This window comes from Rattus norvegicus, chromosome 8 (assembly GCF_036323735.1).
Source record: "Rattus norvegicus strain BN/NHsdMcwi chromosome 8, GRCr8, whole genome shotgun sequence".
NCBI classification, from domain to species: domain Eukaryota; kingdom Metazoa; phylum Chordata; class Mammalia; order Rodentia; family Muridae; genus Rattus; species Rattus norvegicus.
Genome location: NC_086026.1, coordinates 28,935,094 through 28,952,701, shown reverse-complemented (window position 1 = coordinate 28,952,701; position 17,608 = coordinate 28,935,094). Strand labels below are relative to the sequence as shown.

At 51.3% G+C, this 17,608-nt stretch overlaps 1 protein-coding gene across 7 annotated transcripts; it reads left to right on the top strand.

Moving 5' to 3' along the window:
- The first annotated feature begins 6,062 nt into the window (after window positions 1-6,062).
- On the top strand, window positions 6,063-12,718 carry Acp5 (acid phosphatase 5, tartrate resistant). 7 transcript variants are annotated; one of them, XM_017595487.3, is made up of 7 exons: window positions 6,063-6,689; window positions 6,790-6,923; window positions 8,817-8,866; window positions 9,265-9,531; window positions 9,720-9,847; window positions 11,308-11,653; window positions 12,156-12,704. In XM_017595487.3, exons 3-7 carry the CDS (start codon window positions 8,843-8,845, stop codon window positions 12,396-12,398), a joined length of 1,008 nt encoding a protein of 335 aa, XP_017450976.1. In that variant the 5' UTR covers window positions 6,063-6,689; window positions 6,790-6,923; window positions 8,817-8,842; the 3' UTR covers window positions 12,399-12,704. The 7 variants fall into 7 exon arrangements, with proteins under 7 accessions (XP_017450976.1, XP_006242755.1, XP_063121053.1 ...); XM_063264983.1 differs by lacking the exon at window positions 6,790-6,923 and having other exon boundaries at window positions 6,101-6,689; XM_006242692.5 differs by lacking the exon at window positions 8,817-8,866 and having other exon boundaries at window positions 6,101-6,689.
- The last annotated feature ends 4,890 nt before the right edge of the window (window positions 12,719-17,608 follow it).

Below are 17,608 nucleotides of genomic sequence, written 5' to 3'. Positions count from 1 at the left end.
AAAAAAATGACAATAACAAAAATCTGAACACCCTGGCACTGGGGCAGAGGCAGGGGTATTCTGAGTTCCAGGACAGCCTGCCCTATAAGCCAGACTTTACCTCCATTAAATAGGTTACAACCGGATAAATAAAATACACCTTTGGAGACGGTTTTCTTCAAGCCTTTAGTTAAAAAGAAAACTACTCTGCTGCTCCTATGGCAAGCTAGGTAGGCCCTTACTTTCCAGACCGCCATCAAATTAGCATCTGAGCCTACTCACTCTAGTGAACTGAGTGGGGGGAGTAGGGGGTGACAAATACCTGTCATCCGAGCACTTGGGAGGTGTAAGCAGGAAGATTCGGAGTTTAAGGCCAGCCTCGGCTACGTAGTAAGTTTGAGGTCAGTCTGGGGAACATGAGACTCTGCCTGGGTGGGGAAAGGCAAAGAAAACAGTTCCTGGAATACAGTCAGGCTGGCAGGAGGTGGTAGAACCCCATGGAAGTGTGATGGCTGTCCTTGACAGTCAACTTGACTGACAGTCTGTAAGGGTCCTTCGCTGAAGGAAGACCACAGACTCAGTAAACATCTAGCGGGCAAGGGGTACAATTGTTTCCAAATGGCAACCCCCACAGAGACATTCAGTCCCTTTTATAACCGGACTGCTTCTGAGGTAACAGCAGACTTCTAAAACTTAGGGCACATTCCAAGGGGCTACAGAAACCATTAACCGAAGGTCACATATATATCACAGGACCCCAGGTGCAAAAACAGGAAGTAAGATATTGACTGAATTTGTCCAAACAAAGCTTCAAGGATGGCTTAGTTATAGTCTAAAACTTTTCCATGACCCTGCAGGCCAGGAGAAATGGTGAAAGTTAACCCAGATAGTTGCTCCTAGTGTTGTGCACATAGGCATTCTCCGTTATAAACTCTTATTCAATCTATGATCTGAATGTGCAAACTCACAGCGAGCTTTTACCATGTGAACGCATGCTCTGAGAGCCACATAAGTATTGGGAGCAAAGGGCAGAGGTAAGTCCCCCTCCTCTTTTCTCCCTGGGCTTCAAATTAGAGAGGCACAATTCCCTGCGGAGGCTTTGCCTAGCTGCCCGTAGTGTCACTTTGAGACACTAACCCGAGGCTTCAGAAGCCAGTCTTAAAGTGACATAGTCAGTCGGATCAGCTGCTGAACTGAAGAGGCACAGCACCTTTCACCCAGAATAGACGGCAAAAGGCACACAGCCTAGTTTCTGAGTGGAGATAAAATGGGATCCAAAAAAATGAACCTCTCAAGTCAACCTGATGGGATCTGGACCAAGATGTGACTCCTCTGGATGAACTTGTGTTTTCAAGAAGGGTTACAAGAGGGGGATACCCTTCTCTCATCTGTATGGGTGGTGCCTTCTTTCGGGTGGCCCAGATCTGGAAAGCTGCCTGCCCATCCACCCGCCAACCCACCTGCCTGCCCACCTGCCTGCCCACCTGCCAGGCCACCTGCCAGGCTACCTGCCAACCTACCTACCTGCTTACCTGCCTACCTGCCTGCCCGCCCACTCGCCTGCCTCTCCTTTTAGCCAACTTTTTTTGTTGTTGTTGTTCCTTTTTTTTTTTTTTTTTTTGGAGCTGGGGACCAAACCCAGGGCTTTGTGCTTGCTAGGCAAGCTCTCTACCACTGAGCTAAATCCCCAACCCCCTGCCTCTCCTTTTGAGGGCCTCTATTGCTGCTGCTTTCACATTCACTGACAATGTCCTTCACTGACATTGGAACATAACTTCCTCCACCTTCCTCAGGCCAGCGGCTGCCCAGGAATTCACCACAAGACTGGGACTTCTGAGGCATTCAACCTTGTGCACTGAAGCAGCTACCGGTTCTCAGCCTACCAGGAGTGAGACAGCCACTGTTTTGAGAGCAAGCCCCCATCATGTAAGCCACTCGAGTCTGGTTGGGTGTTTTTATTTTATTTTTTAAGATTTGTTTTCTGTATATGAGTGTGTGGCTGCACTTTGTATGTGTACTGTGTGCACACCTGATGCCTGTGAAGGTCAGAAGTGGGCATCAGATCCCCTGGGATTGGGGTTTCAGACAGTTGTGCACCACCATCAACTTGGCCTTCTGGAAGAACAGTCGGTGCTCTTAACCACTTAGACATCTCTTCAGCCACGAAATCCCTTAAACACACACACACACACATCACACACACTCACACATACTCACACATACCACACACACACACACACACACCACACACTACATACCACACACACCACACACTACATACCACACACACCACACACTACATACCACAAACCACACACACACATACACACACCCTCACAAAACACAGCACACTAACATACCACACTCACACACACACCACACACTCACACACATTCACATACACACACCCTCACAACACACACACACTCACACACCACACTCATACACACACCACACACACACATTCACACACACCACACACTCACACACACCACACACTCACACACACACACTCACGCACACACACACACACACACACACACACACACACATTCAGTTTTGCTCCCTCCCTTCTGGAGGAGGGAGTTAAGGAGAGCCCAGTAGGCAGCATATTCAGGCTTGATGGAGGACGGATGGAAAGAGCAGTTTTCAAAGGCTTCACTGATCCTGTCACATGCCAAAGACGCGTGTGCGATCCTGACGCTAGAGGCACAGCCAGAGATACCACAGAGAAAGAATGGAGTGCTGTGGGGGATCCTATAATCCCAGCCAGGAGGACCAGAAGGTGGTCGTTCTCAGCTGCACAAAGTTCCAGGCTAGCCTGGGCTATGTGAAACCCTGTCTCAAATGTCAAAAACCAAACAAAGAAACAAAACTCACCGGCAGAAAAAGTTACTGTGAGACAGTCACGCAGTTGGAGAGACGAGGAAAAAGAAGATAAATACGCACGACACTGGTCAGACATTGATAATGTGCTACAGGAAAGCTACAGCGATGATAAGTCTGGGGACTTGGGTGTGGCTCAGTGGTAGATCAGGAGACCCTGGGTTCCACAGCCAGGGTCTGTGTGGGTGCGGGTTGGCGTGGGCAGGGAGGGAGAGAAAGACAGAAAATCAAGGGAGTGACAGGGCAGGAACCCTGGAGCACCACTGGAAGAAGGAAGATCCTTCAAGTAGGTGGGACATTGAGGGCAAAGGCCCTGAGGTCAAAGGCCAGAGGTCAGAGGCCAGAGGTCAGCAGCTCCCTCAGAAGGTGAGTCAGAGAAGCCAGGTTGGAAGACAGTAGAAAAAGAAAGGGCAGGAGGAGGAAGGGACAGATGCACCAGCTGGAGAGGAGCTCCAGCACAGGGTTGACCTGAGGCTGACGCTGCAGGGTGGGGGTGGATTGGATGGGGAGCTAGCATGGTTGTTCTTCCTGTGGTCCTGGCACTAGAGAGGTGGAGGCAGGAAGATCAGGAGTTCAAGGCCAGTCTCTGCTATCTAGTGAGTTTAAACCCAATTCAGGTCATTAAAGTTAAAAACAAAAGACAATTATGAATGGTACCCCATTTTTCTCTGAAGGCAAATTAAGGCACAGAAAAATGAATAGACATTGAGCCAGCTGGGCATGGTGGTACATACCTGTTGTCTCAGCTACTTGGAAGACTGAGGCAGGAGGATGGCTTGAGGCCAGGAAGGAATTCGGGGCAGCCTGGACTAACTACAAATCCTAATCTCAAAAAATACAAAGAGTGTAAAATCCAATCAGCAGAGCGCAACATGGTGGAGTACGCCTTTGTGCCCAGCGCCTGAGGGGCACGCCAAGCTCTGGGAATTTGAGGTCAGCCAGGTCTCCTAGTGAGTTCCTGTGACACTGTCTGAAAACAAGCAAGCAAACAGGTGTGTCCCCCCCCCCCCGCCCCCCTAGCTGGGGACCAAACCCAGGGCCTTGCGCTTCCTAGGCAAGCGCTCTACCACTGAGCTAAATCCCCAACCCCGAAAACAGGTTTTTTTGACACTGACCTATAACCTCAGTGCTCTGGAGGACCAGGAGTTTAAAGTCAGGCCAGCCTAACCTGTCTGCTTGTTTTATTTTTTATGCAGGCTCTGGTTCTGTGGCTGATGTTGGCCTGAAGCTCTTGGTCCTCTGTCTTCTGCCTTCCCGGTGCTGGGATCCCAGGTGTGGTCACCTCGGCCAGCTTGGCCTGTGTCATTTGCTTAATTTCATCACTGCATGTACGGCATGTGTAAGTATCCACACACAACTCGGAGGCCCATTCTATCCTCCCGTCATCTTCGCCAACAAGCACTTTTACACACTGAGCCCGCTCACCAGCCCTAGCTGGTATTTTCTCATCGGCCGCAGCTGTGGAGCTCAGGGCAAGGCACACAGGGAGTAGGGGGCTTAGGGGATGGGAGGATGAGGGGTGGTGGTGGGGGTGCTCACACATTAGCTCAGAGTCACATGATGTGATTGAGACATCAGAGGAAGACTTCCCTCAGTGTGTGTGTGTGTGTGTGTGTGTGTGTGTGTGTATGCATGTACACACACGTGCGCCTACCCCCTTCTACTTCAAACATTTTTAGCTTTAATATTTGTGTGTGTGATATACTGTGTGAGCTCACATGGGTGCTATGGAAAGACTGTGGAGGTCTGCCAGTCACGGTGGCCTCTAATTCCAGCACTCTAGAAGCAAAGGCAGACATCTCTGTGGGTTCAAGGACAGCCTGCTCTACCTATCTAGTTCCAGAACAGCTACAGCTACGCTGTCTCAAAAAACAAACAAAAACGCCAAAACTGTAGCGATCGGAAAATAACTTTGTGTGTGTGGTTCTCTCCCTCCACTTTGATGTGGGTTCCAGGCCAAATTCAGGCTCCATTGTAAGAACCTTTCCTATCCTGTCTACCTCCATGTCTTTGTGTGACTGTGCAGTGTGTGTGTGTGTGTGTGTGTGTGTGTGTGTGTGTGTGTGTGTGTCCCAGTGAATTTCCTTAGGCTTGCTTACAGGAGCATGGATACCTCACCAATGAAGAAACTGCCTCTCCTTCAGTACTTGTTAACCAGCTGGTCCTCTAGGAGTGTGTAAGTGCACATAAGTGCAGGTGCCTACAGAGGCCAGCAGAGGGCATCAGTTGACCTGGTGCTGGAGTTACAGGCGGTCATGAGGAGCCTGGCTTGTGTCCTGGGAACCAAACCTGGTCCTCTGCAAGAGCAGAGTACAGTTATGAGTGTACTGGGTTATATGAAAGATATCCACTGGTGTATCTTTCTGGCCCCTGGGACTATGTCCTTTTCCCCCCGGAATTCATTTTTTGGGAAGGGTATTCTTTTTAGACAGGCTCTCACACTTTAGCCCAGGTTAACCCAGTCCTCCCGATTTAGCCCAGCTGTCTCAAGCTCACTACCATCCATTAGCAGTCATGACCTACCACACCGGGACTCTTTAAATCTTTGTGGTGTGTATTTACTTATTATTGGGAGGGCAACAACCCGTATGTGGAAGTCAGAGGACAACCTTTGGGAGTTGTTGCTGTCCTTCCACCTGGTGGAATGCAGGCTCTCAGGACTTGCCAGAGAGCGCCATTCTGAGCCATCTTGAAGGCCCATCACCAGACTTTATTCTTTGGGATTCCTTTGTTACTTGGGTTGGGTTTTGTTTTTGTTTTTAGAGACAGGATCTCTCTATGTAGCCTTGGTCATCCTGCAATATTCTCAATAGATCAGGCCAACCTTTTAACTCAGAGATCTGCTTCTGTCTCTCAAGTGATGGATTACAGAAGCGAACCACCATGGGGGCCCAGCTTTATTTCTAAGGACAACCTATTAATTTATGAATGAGAGTCTCGTGTCTTGAACTTGCTGTGGAGAAGAGATTCAGCATGAACTCCTGGCCCTCTGACCTCCATGGTCCGAGGTTACAGATGTGTTCCCCATGGCCCAGGGTTACAGCTGAGTACCTGGTTTATACCGCCCCGCGTCTGTGACCTAGGGCTTCGTACGTGTTGGCAAGCACTCTACCAACTGAGTCACATCCCCAGCCTCCCTGCAGACGTGCAAAAAATTCTTGTTTGAAATAACAGGAAAGACCTGCAGAGTGCGGAAGAGGATGGCTCTGCTCCGCCCCTCTGGGTCCCTCTCTGCCTAAATTCCTCCTCTCCCCGATCCTGAAGGCCTGTTTTACAGGTGGCTGTTATCTGGCACATATAGCAGTCAAATCCGCCCCTTCTTTCCCCCGCACGCCCCCAAACTCGCTGCTGGCATGGAACCAGAGCCGCTCTGGTGCCAGGCAAGCCCTCCACCGCTGACCTGCCACCCTGCCTCCTTCTCGCCCCTTCTAAAAGACCGGGAGACCGATTAGAGACAGCACACCTGACTAGGGAGCCCGGCTCAGTCCCTGGCTGAACCTCCCCAGCGCGGCCGCCAGAGGCTGCGAGCACCTCAAGAGTCGAAGGCGGGTGGTACTGAAATCAGGTCCCGGGACCCCCCTCAACTCCTGGGACTCTGAATCTTGGAAGGAAGACGCCAGGTAATGGCTGAGGCAGGATCGGGGCGGGGAAACCGAGGCACCCGCCCTCTGCAACTCTGGACTCAGTAGGGCAGGCAGGGAGCCGTGGGCGAAGGCTGGCCGGCGCCGCCTCTTCACAACTCGTGCAGCCCTGAGCGAACTGCCCGCGGATCCGCAGCTCAGTTGGGTAGGCACAGCTTGTCCTGGATCCTGCCAACCGCTAAGGTGAGACTCCCCGGCCAGGCCCCTGCTCTGCCTCCCACGGGGGAGGGGTCTCTGTCTGTTGAGGCCACCCCACTTCCTTCCTGTTCTCTTCTACTGAGAGGTGCGAGCGGGGATTCCATAGCAAGCCCTCCGCTGGGTGACCCGGGGTGAGTCGCCGACCCTCTCTGAGCCTTTTTGCAAAGCACGGAACCAGGGATTCCGGATCCGCGCTGGCAGGGACGGGAGAGATTGGTGGTGAGTGTTCAAGGAATGAGTCTGGAAAGAATGGGCGGTGTGTGGAGCCAAGGAGGGAGGGGAGGAGGTGAGAAGCTGGCCACACCTACCACAGCGCTGGGCTCTGCGGTCAAATGGGCCTGCAGCTGGCTGCTGTGGGTGCCAAGGTCAAAAGACTACAGCCACGTGGGGTGTGCCTTCTGGAAGTTCCTCAGGCTGGAAACCGGGTGGGTGGAAGGCCAGGGAAGAGTGTGCACAGAACTTCCTGGAAAAGGCAGGGGGACTCGGAGACAGTCTCACGCTTAGATGACTTCAAATACACAACTTACACTAGATGTGCAGCCGGACTTACACACAAAACAGATGAGACAAGGGTCTGTTACATGGGCGCCACAGAGGAATTATTTAGGCCTGTGATTCCAACACTCAGAAGCAGCAGCTCACGAGTTCAAGGTCATCCTTGGCTACATGGGGAGGGAGTTAGGGGTCAGCCTGGGCTTCTTGAGACACTGTCTCAAAACAAACAGAAAGGAAGGAAGAATTGGAGTGTATGTCACAGGCAAGCCACTGAGGTTCCCCTGCTAGAGCCAAGACACCCACCCAGAGAGAGTGATGGCGAGTTACAGGCGGTCACGGGTGTAGGAACACAGATGTTCAGGTTTAGGCCCAGCACAGCCTCAGCACAGTGTACAGTCAGTCACACACAGGACACTGTCAGCACTGCACAGTGTACAGTCAGTCACACACAGGACACTGTCAGCACAACACAGTGTACAGTCGGTCACACCCAGGACCCTGTCAGCACAGCACAGTGTACAGTCAGTCACACACAGGACACTGTCAGCACAACACAGTGTACAGTCGGTCTCACACACAGGACACTGTCAGCATAGCACAGTGTACAGTCGGTCTCACACACAGGACACTGTCAGCACAGCACAGTGTACAGTCGGTCTCACACACAGGACACTGTCAGCATAGCACAGTGTACAGTCGGTCACACACAGGACACTGTCAGCACAGCACAGTGTACAGTCAGTCACACACAGGACCCTGTCAGCACAGCACAGTGTACAGTCAGTCACACACAGGACACTGTCAGCACAGCACAGTGTACAGTCGGTCACACACAGAACACTGTCAGCACAGCACAGTGTACAGTCAGTCACACACAGGACACTGTCAGCACAGCACAGCACAGTGTACAGTCAGTCACACACAGGACACTGTCAGCACAGCACAGTGTACAGTCGGTCACACACAGAACACTGTCAGCACAGCACAGTGTACAGTCAGTCACACACAGGACACTGTCAGCACAGCACAGTGTACAGTCAGTCACACACAGGACCCTGTCAGCACAGCACAGTGTACAGTCAGTCACACACAGGACACTGTCAGCACAACACAGTGTACAGTCAGTCACACACAGGTCCCTGTCAGCACAGCACAGTGTACAGTCAGTCACACACAGGACACTGTCAGCACTGCACAGTGTACAGTCAGTCACACACAGGACCCTGTCAGCACAGCACAGTGTACAGTCAGTCACACACAGGACCCTGTCAGCACAGCACAGTGTACAGTCGGTCACACACAGGACCCTGTCAGCACAGCACAGTATACAGTCGGTCACACACAGGACCTACAGATGCCCCGTATACATTTCCATCAGGCCCTGGCTGGCCTGCAGCCCCCTGACTGTGCTAGGTTTGAGAAAGTTCTCACGGTCCAGCCTGGCCTGGATGCTTCCCTTCCCTTCCCCGCCCCATGTCCAGCTCTGGGGAAGTCTGGTGCTCACATGACCCAAGGGGAGGGCTCCTGGACAGTCCTCGGAGAAAGTGCATCATCTTTCCTAATGATGCACTTCTGCCCCAGAGAATAAAGTCTCAGCGATCACCGCTTCTGTTCCAGGAGCTTCCTTGCCTCTTGCGTCCTCTATGACCACCTGTGCTTCCTCCAGCGTGAGTGCCTGAGGGGCAGGGTGGTGGAAGGACCTGTGGGACTACTTTCCCTAGCTCCTCAGCTCCTGTAGGCCCAACTGCTGCTGCTGTGTCTGTAGAACTGACAGCTGTAGATGGTGGTGTGTGCGTGTGTGTGCGTGTATGTGTGTATCTTGTTGGACAGGTCTAGTCTTTCTTACCTCAGACTTTCTGTTTCCATTTCCTAAACTTCCATGTAGCTGAGACTGGCCTTGAACTTCTGATCCCGTTGCTCCACCTCTGAGGTGCCTGAGTTTATAGGCATGCACCATGAGACCAGGCTCAGCTGGTTGGTCTTTGCTTGGACCAGGGAAGGTGTGGTTCTTATGGTCTCGCTCTCTGTGCTTACCACAGACTTCCGACTCTCTCTTCCCTCACAGATGGATACGTGGATGGTGCTGCTGGGCCTGCAAATCCTGCTGCTCCCACTCCTGGCTCACTGTACAGCCCCAGCTTCCACCCTGAGATTCGTGGCTGTGGGTGACTGGGGAGGGGTCCCCAATGCCCCATTCCACACAGCCCGGGAAATGGCCAATGCTAAAGAAATCGCCAGAACCGTGCAGATTATGGGCGCTGACTTCATCATGTCCCTGGGGGACAACTTCTACTTCACTGGAGTGCATGACGCCAATGACAAGAGGTTCCAGGTATGTCCTTGGCGGAGTCAGAGGTGACAGTGGGAGGCCACTCCACATGGGGGCCTTCCCTTGGGGAGGGCAGAAGGCAGAAGGACCTCAGACTCCCGATGGTTCCCTTGCCCTTGGTTTCTGATTCAGTAGAAGCAACAGAGTGACTGTTGACCCCAGAGGGGGGATGCCCTTACTGTCTGTCACAGGAGACCTTTGAGGATGTGTTCTCTGACCGTGCCCTCCGCAACATCCCCTGGTACGTGCTGGCTGGAAACCATGATCACCTTGGCAATGTCTCGGCACAAATTGCCTACTCCAAGATCTCCAAGCGCTGGTAAGTACTTACTTCCCTCTTTCCCTGAAGAGGCCGCCATGTCACCCAGGGGCAATTTAATTGTGTTTTATTTATGGGGAGGGGGTGGGGGGCACAACACATGTGTGAAGGCCAGAGGACAGATTATGGGAATCAGTTTTCTCCTTCCCCTGTGTGGCTGCCAGGGATGGAGTTTAGGTCATCAGGCAGTGGGTACTTTACTCATTGATCCATGGCACTGCCCTTGGAAGGTCTGTGTTTTGTTTCGCTTTGTTTTGTTTTGTTTTGTTCAAATGGGGTGTTGTGTAGCCCATGCTGGCCACGTAGCCAGGGATAATCTTGAACTCCTGATGCTGCTCTCTCCAGCTCCTACGGGGTACATTTTCAGACAGGCACTGCCACACTTATCTGCTTGTTTTTGAGATGGGATCTTGCTATGTAGTCTTGGCTGGTCTCAAAATTAAGATTCTCTTGCCTCGGCCTCCAAAGTACTGAGGTGGCGGGTGTGCACCACTGTGCCTAGCCAGAGTAGCCTTTTGAGGCGAAGGAGCATGAAGTCAGGAAAGCACTTGGTAAGCAAATACAAGGACCTGAGTTCAGCCCACACAGTCTGTGTTAAAAGCAGAGTAGAGGCTGTGATTGTAATGGTGCTGGGGAGGTGGAGACAGAGAAGCCTACAGAGTCGGTGAGCCCTACACTCAGTGAGATGCCCTGCCTCAGAAGGCAGGATTGAGGGATAAGTGGTTCAGTGGATACAAAATCACTTGCCTCATAAACCTGAGTTCAATCCTGGGAACCTTTTGAGAAAAGAGAACCCGTTACGAAAAATTGTCCTCTGACCCTCACTCACAAGTGCTAATAATAAAAAATGGAAACAAAAAACCCAAAACAAACAAAAAAAGTAGCTGGGGTTGTAGGGAAGACAAAAGGATGTAGGGTGCTTGCTAGTTTCCAGGTTAGTCCAGGGTGGGATATACGCCAGGGTCAAGAGAGACCTTGTCTCAGATGAACACGGTGGAGAGGGACAGGACACTGAATGGCCTGCTGTGGCTTCTGTGGATACATCGGTGTGTCTGCCCCGCCACACATAGAGAAATACATCAGAAAACTCAAGATGAACAGCTCTTGAGGAACAACAGATGAACTTGGCCACCCTGATTTCTATGCACGTGTGCAAACATGAGTATATGTGAGTGCGTGCACACACACACACACACACACACACACACACACACACACACACCACACACACAAACACACATCTTAAAAAGAGGTCCTTTGGGGTTGGGGATTTGGCTCAGTGGCAGAGCGCTTGCCTAGGAAGCGCAAGGCCCTGGGTTCGGTCCCCAGCTCCGGAAAAAAAAGAACCAAAAGAAAAAAAAAAAATTAAAAAAAAAATAAAAACGGGAGGTCCCTTGGCCAGAACCAACCTTAGTGTCTCTGCTAAAATGTCTTCCCCATGGCTTCTGTTCCCCCTGCAGGAACTTCCCCAGCCCTTATTACCGTTTGCGTTTCAAAGTTCCGCGGTCGAACATCACCGTGGCCATCTTTATGCTGGACACCGTGATGCTGTGTGGCAATTCCGACGACTTTGTCAGCCAGCAGCCTGAAATGCCCCGAGACCTGGGAGTGGCCCGCACTCAGCTGTCCTGGCTCAAAAAACAGTTGGCAGCAGCCAAGGAGGACTATGTTTTGGTGGCCGGTCACTACCCCATCTGGTCCATCGCCGAGCACGGACCCACCCGCTGCCTGGTCAAGAACTTGAGGCCATTGTTGGCTGCATACGGGGTCACCGCCTACCTGTGTGGGCATGACCACAACCTGCAGGTGAGGGATCTGTGGATAGCGTGGGGAGCCTGGTGAGCAATTCTTACTGTACTGCAAGGTGCCACGTGGCTGCGCTCTTCCCCAGTGAGGGTCTGGGGGCGTGGCTCAGCAGTAGGACCCTTACCTAGGACCACCTAGTGAATGGATGGGGGCCCGGTTCAGCGTTAGCGCTCCGACTAGAATCCCCCAGTGAGGGCCCAAGACCGGGACTCAGAATAGAGTCCTTGCCTACCAAGCAGGAATCTGTGAATTTCATCCTCAACACTGCCAAAAACAAAAGGGTTCCCCTAAATGCCAAAGTGACTCCCAGTCGTGCCCGGGAAGTAGGATCCACTCCTGCAGATGGGGAAACTGAAGCAAAGAGAGGCTATTCACCGCTTGCTCAAGGTAGCTCTGTGGTCAGGGGTAGACCTATCCCCACGTTTGAGGCAGATGGAGGTGAAGCCCCTGGTCGTCACCTAGGCAGGGCCGGGATGACCAACCTTGTATCCTCTGCCCCCAGTATCTTCAGGATGAGAACGGTGTGGGCTATGTGCTGAGTGGGGCCGGCAACTTCATGGACCCTTCCGTGCGGCATCAACGAAAGGTCCCCAACGGCTACCTACGCTTTCACTATGGATCTGAGGACTCTCTGGGTGGCTTCACATACGTGGAGATAGGCTCCAAAGAAATGAGCATCACGTATGTGGAAGCCTCTGGAAAATCACTCTTCAAGACCAGCCTCCCCAGGCGACCCAGACCCTGAAGACCTACAAGGGTCCTGCTTATCCCCTAATGGGTCTGAGGGAGGGAGCCTCTGCAAGCCTGATGGGTGGGCCCTGTGAGGACCTCACCCACCAGCAGCTTTTTCTCTGCCCTGGTACTCTGGCAGAGTGGGAAGGGGGAACCACAGAGGCTTACATATAGGAAAGAAGTACACTCACACCAACTGGCCCCCACAGCCAGGCTTACCCTGTGGTTTTGGGGTAGACCTTTCTTGGGAGTGGGGCTTTCTTTTAAATCAAGCATCTCACTGTCACTGCTGTTCAATAAAAACAATAGTTGACAAGGCTGTACTTGTCTCCAGAATGGGTGTGTCATCAAGATTAAAAGGCACGTGTGTACAGGGTAAATGCAGCCCCGCTAGGCATGTGGAAGTCAAAGGTCAATGTGTGGGGGTCTGTTCTCTCCTTTCACCACGTGGGTCCCAGGGATCAAACACAACAGGTTCCGCTTGATGGCAGGTGCCATTACCTGCTGAGCCATCTCTTCAGCCTTCCCGTCCATCTCTTAGTCTGACACGTAGCCAACTAACTTAATACCTGAGCGTTAGCCCTGCCACCCCGGGCTATGAGACTGAGAAATCTAGGAGCCATGGAGTACAGGCCTCCTGCATGCTACCCAAGGCTCTACCACTGAGCTGCACCCTTGACCTTTAGTTTTTCTCATGTAGCCCAGGCTGGCCTTGAACTCAGATCCTGCTGTCTGTGGTCCACACACCACCTCCCCCACCACTGAGATTATAGGCAGCTACCATTGTGCCTGGCTGCAGATGAGATATCCCCAGGCACACAGGGGAGTGAGAGCAGAGGACCACTTAGACCTAGAACTCCCAGGCCAGTCTGGCAGAGGCGAGGTCCTGCTGAAAATGGACAGCTGGCTTGGTGCAGCATGCTTTAGTTTATCCACGAGAAGATCGAGGCAGGCTCATCTCTGTGAGCTCTGGACCGTGGTCTACACATCAAGGTCCAGCTCATGCTACATGGAGAGACCCTGTCTCAAAAAAAAAAAATCAGTCAATCAGTTACCCTCAGAAAGAAGGACATAGCAAGTCTTCCAACTTCCTGTCTAGAGCCATCCTCCTGCAGGCAGAACTCTTCCCCTCCGGCCATCCTCACTTCCCTGTTTTGTTTGCTTGTTTGAGACAGGAACTCTCAAAGTTCGTGTGCTCAGACTGCTGTAAAGTGGGGAGGTGGGGGTGATATGGGATGGCCGGCCTTGAACTCTGGCTCACCCTACTTCCAGTCCCCAGGGGCTGGAGTTAACAGGTTTCACACCACACTGGTTTCTGTGGGGCCGAGGACGGGGTCCTGGGGCTTCAGGAATGCTAGACAAACACTCCACCAACAGACTTGCATCTCTAGTCCAAGTTTAAATTATTTTATATTTATTATCATTATTCATGTCTCTGTGTGTGCCTGCTTTGTGTATGTGTATGTGTACCTCGTACTTGCAGGTACCTACAAAGGCCAGAAGAGGGCGCTGGGTCCCCCGGGACTGGAATTACAAGTGGTCGCCAGACCCCAGTAAGCAGTCAAGGATGAGCAAGAATTCCTCAGATATACCACCACATAAGGATCCGGCTTTAGAGGCTTTGGAGAATTAAACTGAAGGCTTTGAGACTCTCCACATGTAATTTCACCACAGGGCGACGGGTTCCATTTTCCTCTCCGTACTGAGGGTGGGATGCAGACATTTTGAACACACTTCCGAACGCCCTACCACTAAGCTACACCCCAGACCGCTCTGCTTTTCCTATCTTCTTCGATATCTGTCCTCGGCATCTCATTCTTCACGGGCGTGGATCACCAGCTGAGCACGGCTGTATTCAAGGTCCCTTACTCCACCACAGCTCTTCACAGGTTTGTCTCGTAACGTTAACTTTCGACCGTTTTCATGGGACTCAGAAGATTCGCACCCTCAAAGATCTAAAGTTTATAGGACGGTGCCGCAGGGCTCGGTGGCACAGATGTATGATCCCAGCATTCAGGGAGTCAAGACTCAGTGACCAGAAGTTCAAGGTTATCCTCTAACACATAATAAGTTTGAGGTCAGCCTGGGCTACATGACACCCTGTCTTAGAATATATATGTAAGCACACGGCTTTAATCCCAGTACTCGGGAGGGACAGGCAGGGGGATTTCTGTGAGTTTGAGGTGCGCCTGATCTGTACAATAAGCTCCAGGACACCCAGAGCTACATCGAGAGTCCCTGTCTCAAAAACACCAAAAAGTAGAAGAAAAAGCTGTGGCTGGAGATACAGATCACTTGTTATGTGTGCACAGGACCCTGGGCTCCATTGCAGAGCTGTATAAAACCAGCTGTCTGGGTGGGTATGCGTGTCTGTCAGCCTAGGGAGAAGAAAAAGCAAGGGGCCAGCGAGGTACAAGTGCCTGCTCCTGGGCTGCAGGGAAAGCTCAGTGGTTAAGAGCACGGGCTGCTCTTCCAGAGAACCCAGGTTCCATTTCCAGCACTCACATGGCTGCTCACGACTGCATCTAACTCTAGTCCTAGGGGATCAACACTCTCCTCTGGCCTCCACAGGCCCCAGGCACACAGAAATACACACAGAAAAGACATCTATGTGCCTAAAATAAACATATAAAAATTTATAAAAACTGCTCGTCACACATCCTAATGACCTGAGTTCAATCCCCAAGGACCACAAGGTGGAATGAGAAAACTGAGTCCTGCAAATTGTCCTCTGACCTCCACACTCTGGGACACACGCATCGTGCCCCCTCCATGCAAATAAATGAGTATATAAAAAAATCAAGGCAAAGTAAATATTAAAATAAAATAGAAAATTAAAAAGTGTACCATGTTTTCTTCTCCAAGCCTGTCCCTTTCCTTTCTTCTATCCTGACAAGAAAATGCTTCCTGTTCATCGCACAATCATTCTCTCTCCTCTTTCTCCATCTCCTTCTCCTTCTCCCTCCTTCACTCCCTCTCTTCCTCCCCTCTCTCCTTCACCCCTCCCTCTCTCCCTTTCTCCCTCCCTCCTTCTCTCCTTCCCTTCCTTCCTCTCTTTCTTCTTCCCTCCCCTCCCTCCCTCCTTTTTCTCTTTCTCCCTCCCGCCCTGTCTCCCTTTCCCCATAGACAGAAAGGGTCTCACAGTCTGCCATGCAGGGCTAGCAGGGCCTCTAACTCCACCCTCCTGCCCCAGCCTCACAAGCTTTGACTAGAAGTGTGCGTCACTCTGCCCAGTTTCTTTTGTATACTTTGTTACAAAAACCAAAGCAAACCAGAATACGTTTTTTTCTTACCCACTGAACCACACCTTGCTTTTTTTAACCTTCCTTTTCTTTGAAGCTCACTTCTTTGAGGTGTAATTCACACACATAATCCAAACTCATTAAATGTACAGTTTTACAAGGTGTGTACATACATGCATGCTTGCATGTGTATGTGCATGCATGCATACACACATGCATGCCTGTATGTGCGTGCATGTCAACTATCAAGCCAGAGAGCCTTGAGAACACCAAGTAGCACCCTATCCTAACCACACCCCTAGCCAGCTGGCCTAAGCCGCTTTTTTTAAAAAGATATCTGTATTTGCATGTGGTTCTTGGTGCATTTGTGTAGCCTGTCACCCTTCGAGTTTTTGTTGCCTCTCAAGAACTCAAATCATAGGCCTGTGCCAGCTACATCCAGTTTATGGGGGGGGTTAGATCAAACCCAGGATTTTGTGCAAGTACTTTACCAACCGATCTACACCAACCCGTCTGGTAAGTTTTGGCAAAGTCATAAACCCACCACACATAAAATTGTGGGATATACGGACCTACTATAGAGCCTCTGCCTAGAATCTCCTAATGAGGGGCTTGGGTGTGGCTCAGTGGCAGAGTTCCTGCCTTGAATCCCCCAGTAAGTGCTGGGGGCGTGGCTCCATTGTAGACCACCTGCCTAGCATCTGGGAGTTCCTGGGTTCCATCCCTCATCCCAAACACACACAAAAGAGCCCAGAATTTTCATCAGCCAAAAAAGTTCCTTTCGCAATTTAATGCTTGTACGATTTATATCTGAAGATCTGTCCCTGCTGCTAGTGGTGAACTTGCTTCTAGTACAAAGACAGGGACCTGATCCTGAACTTCGAACCCTCCGTCTATCAAGGATCTCTTGGGCGGCTTGCAATTCATTTTGCAATCTGCCTGCAAACAGTACCGTACAGCTGCCCTTGTACACTCACATCCTGTGTTCAGACTTGCTTCTGGATAAACTGGATTTGCTCCTGGGAGAAGCACTATCGTCTTAGCTTCCTTTTGATGGCCCTGGGAATGAACTCCAGAGCCTCACCCATGTGGGTGAGCACTCAGCTCAGAAACCCAGCTCCGCCTAGAGTGAGCACAGAGCTTGCCTGGTGGTGCACACCTTCAATGTCACCAGCACTCAAGAGACAGAGGCAGGTGGATCTCTGTAAGTTCAAAGCTAGCTTGGTCTATATAGTGTGTTTCAGGGCTATAGTGAGTCTGTGTCTCAAGAAGAAAGAAAAAGAAAAAGAGGGGACTGGAGACAGAGATTGAAAGGAAAGAGAACAAACACAAAAGCTAGTTGGTCTGCCAGCTACCGGGAGCCCAGTTCCCTACTGTGGCGAATTGAGTAACATCTGCCCGCAGACATTTTTGCCTAAACCATTGACGTGAGGAAAGTCACACAAACCACTCTCTTGAGAGCTTCAACTGTCACACTAGGCGTGACAGAAAAGGGATGCTGGGTTGCCTGCTGCCTGGCGGGGTCAAGTGGCAACCTCCAGTATTTCCTCGATGTTTCCTCCACAGAGAGCACTGCAGAGGTAGCTACAGCCATGTGCTGCCCTCTGTTGATGCGGTTGAATTGGAGACACAAGTTACTGGAATAGTTAAGACCGGGATGTGGGGCTTGGGCAATGGCTCAGGGGGTAAAAGTGCATGCAGTCAAGCCAGACGACCCAAATTCCATGCCTGCAACAAACACAGTGGAAAGAGGGAACTCTCAAAATTGTACTCTGACCTCCGCAGCTCTGTCTGACTAGACCTTTTCTGTTTCCCTGAAGACGTCCAACCCCACAGAGGTCTGACGACCTCCTTTCATGAGCCTGCCTGCCTTCTTGAACACTAAGATAAAAAGCAGACTTATCTTTCTTACTTCCATTCACCGTCCTCCTCCTGGCAGCTGCTGAGGCATTTTCTTACGGCCTGTCTGCTCCGTTATTTT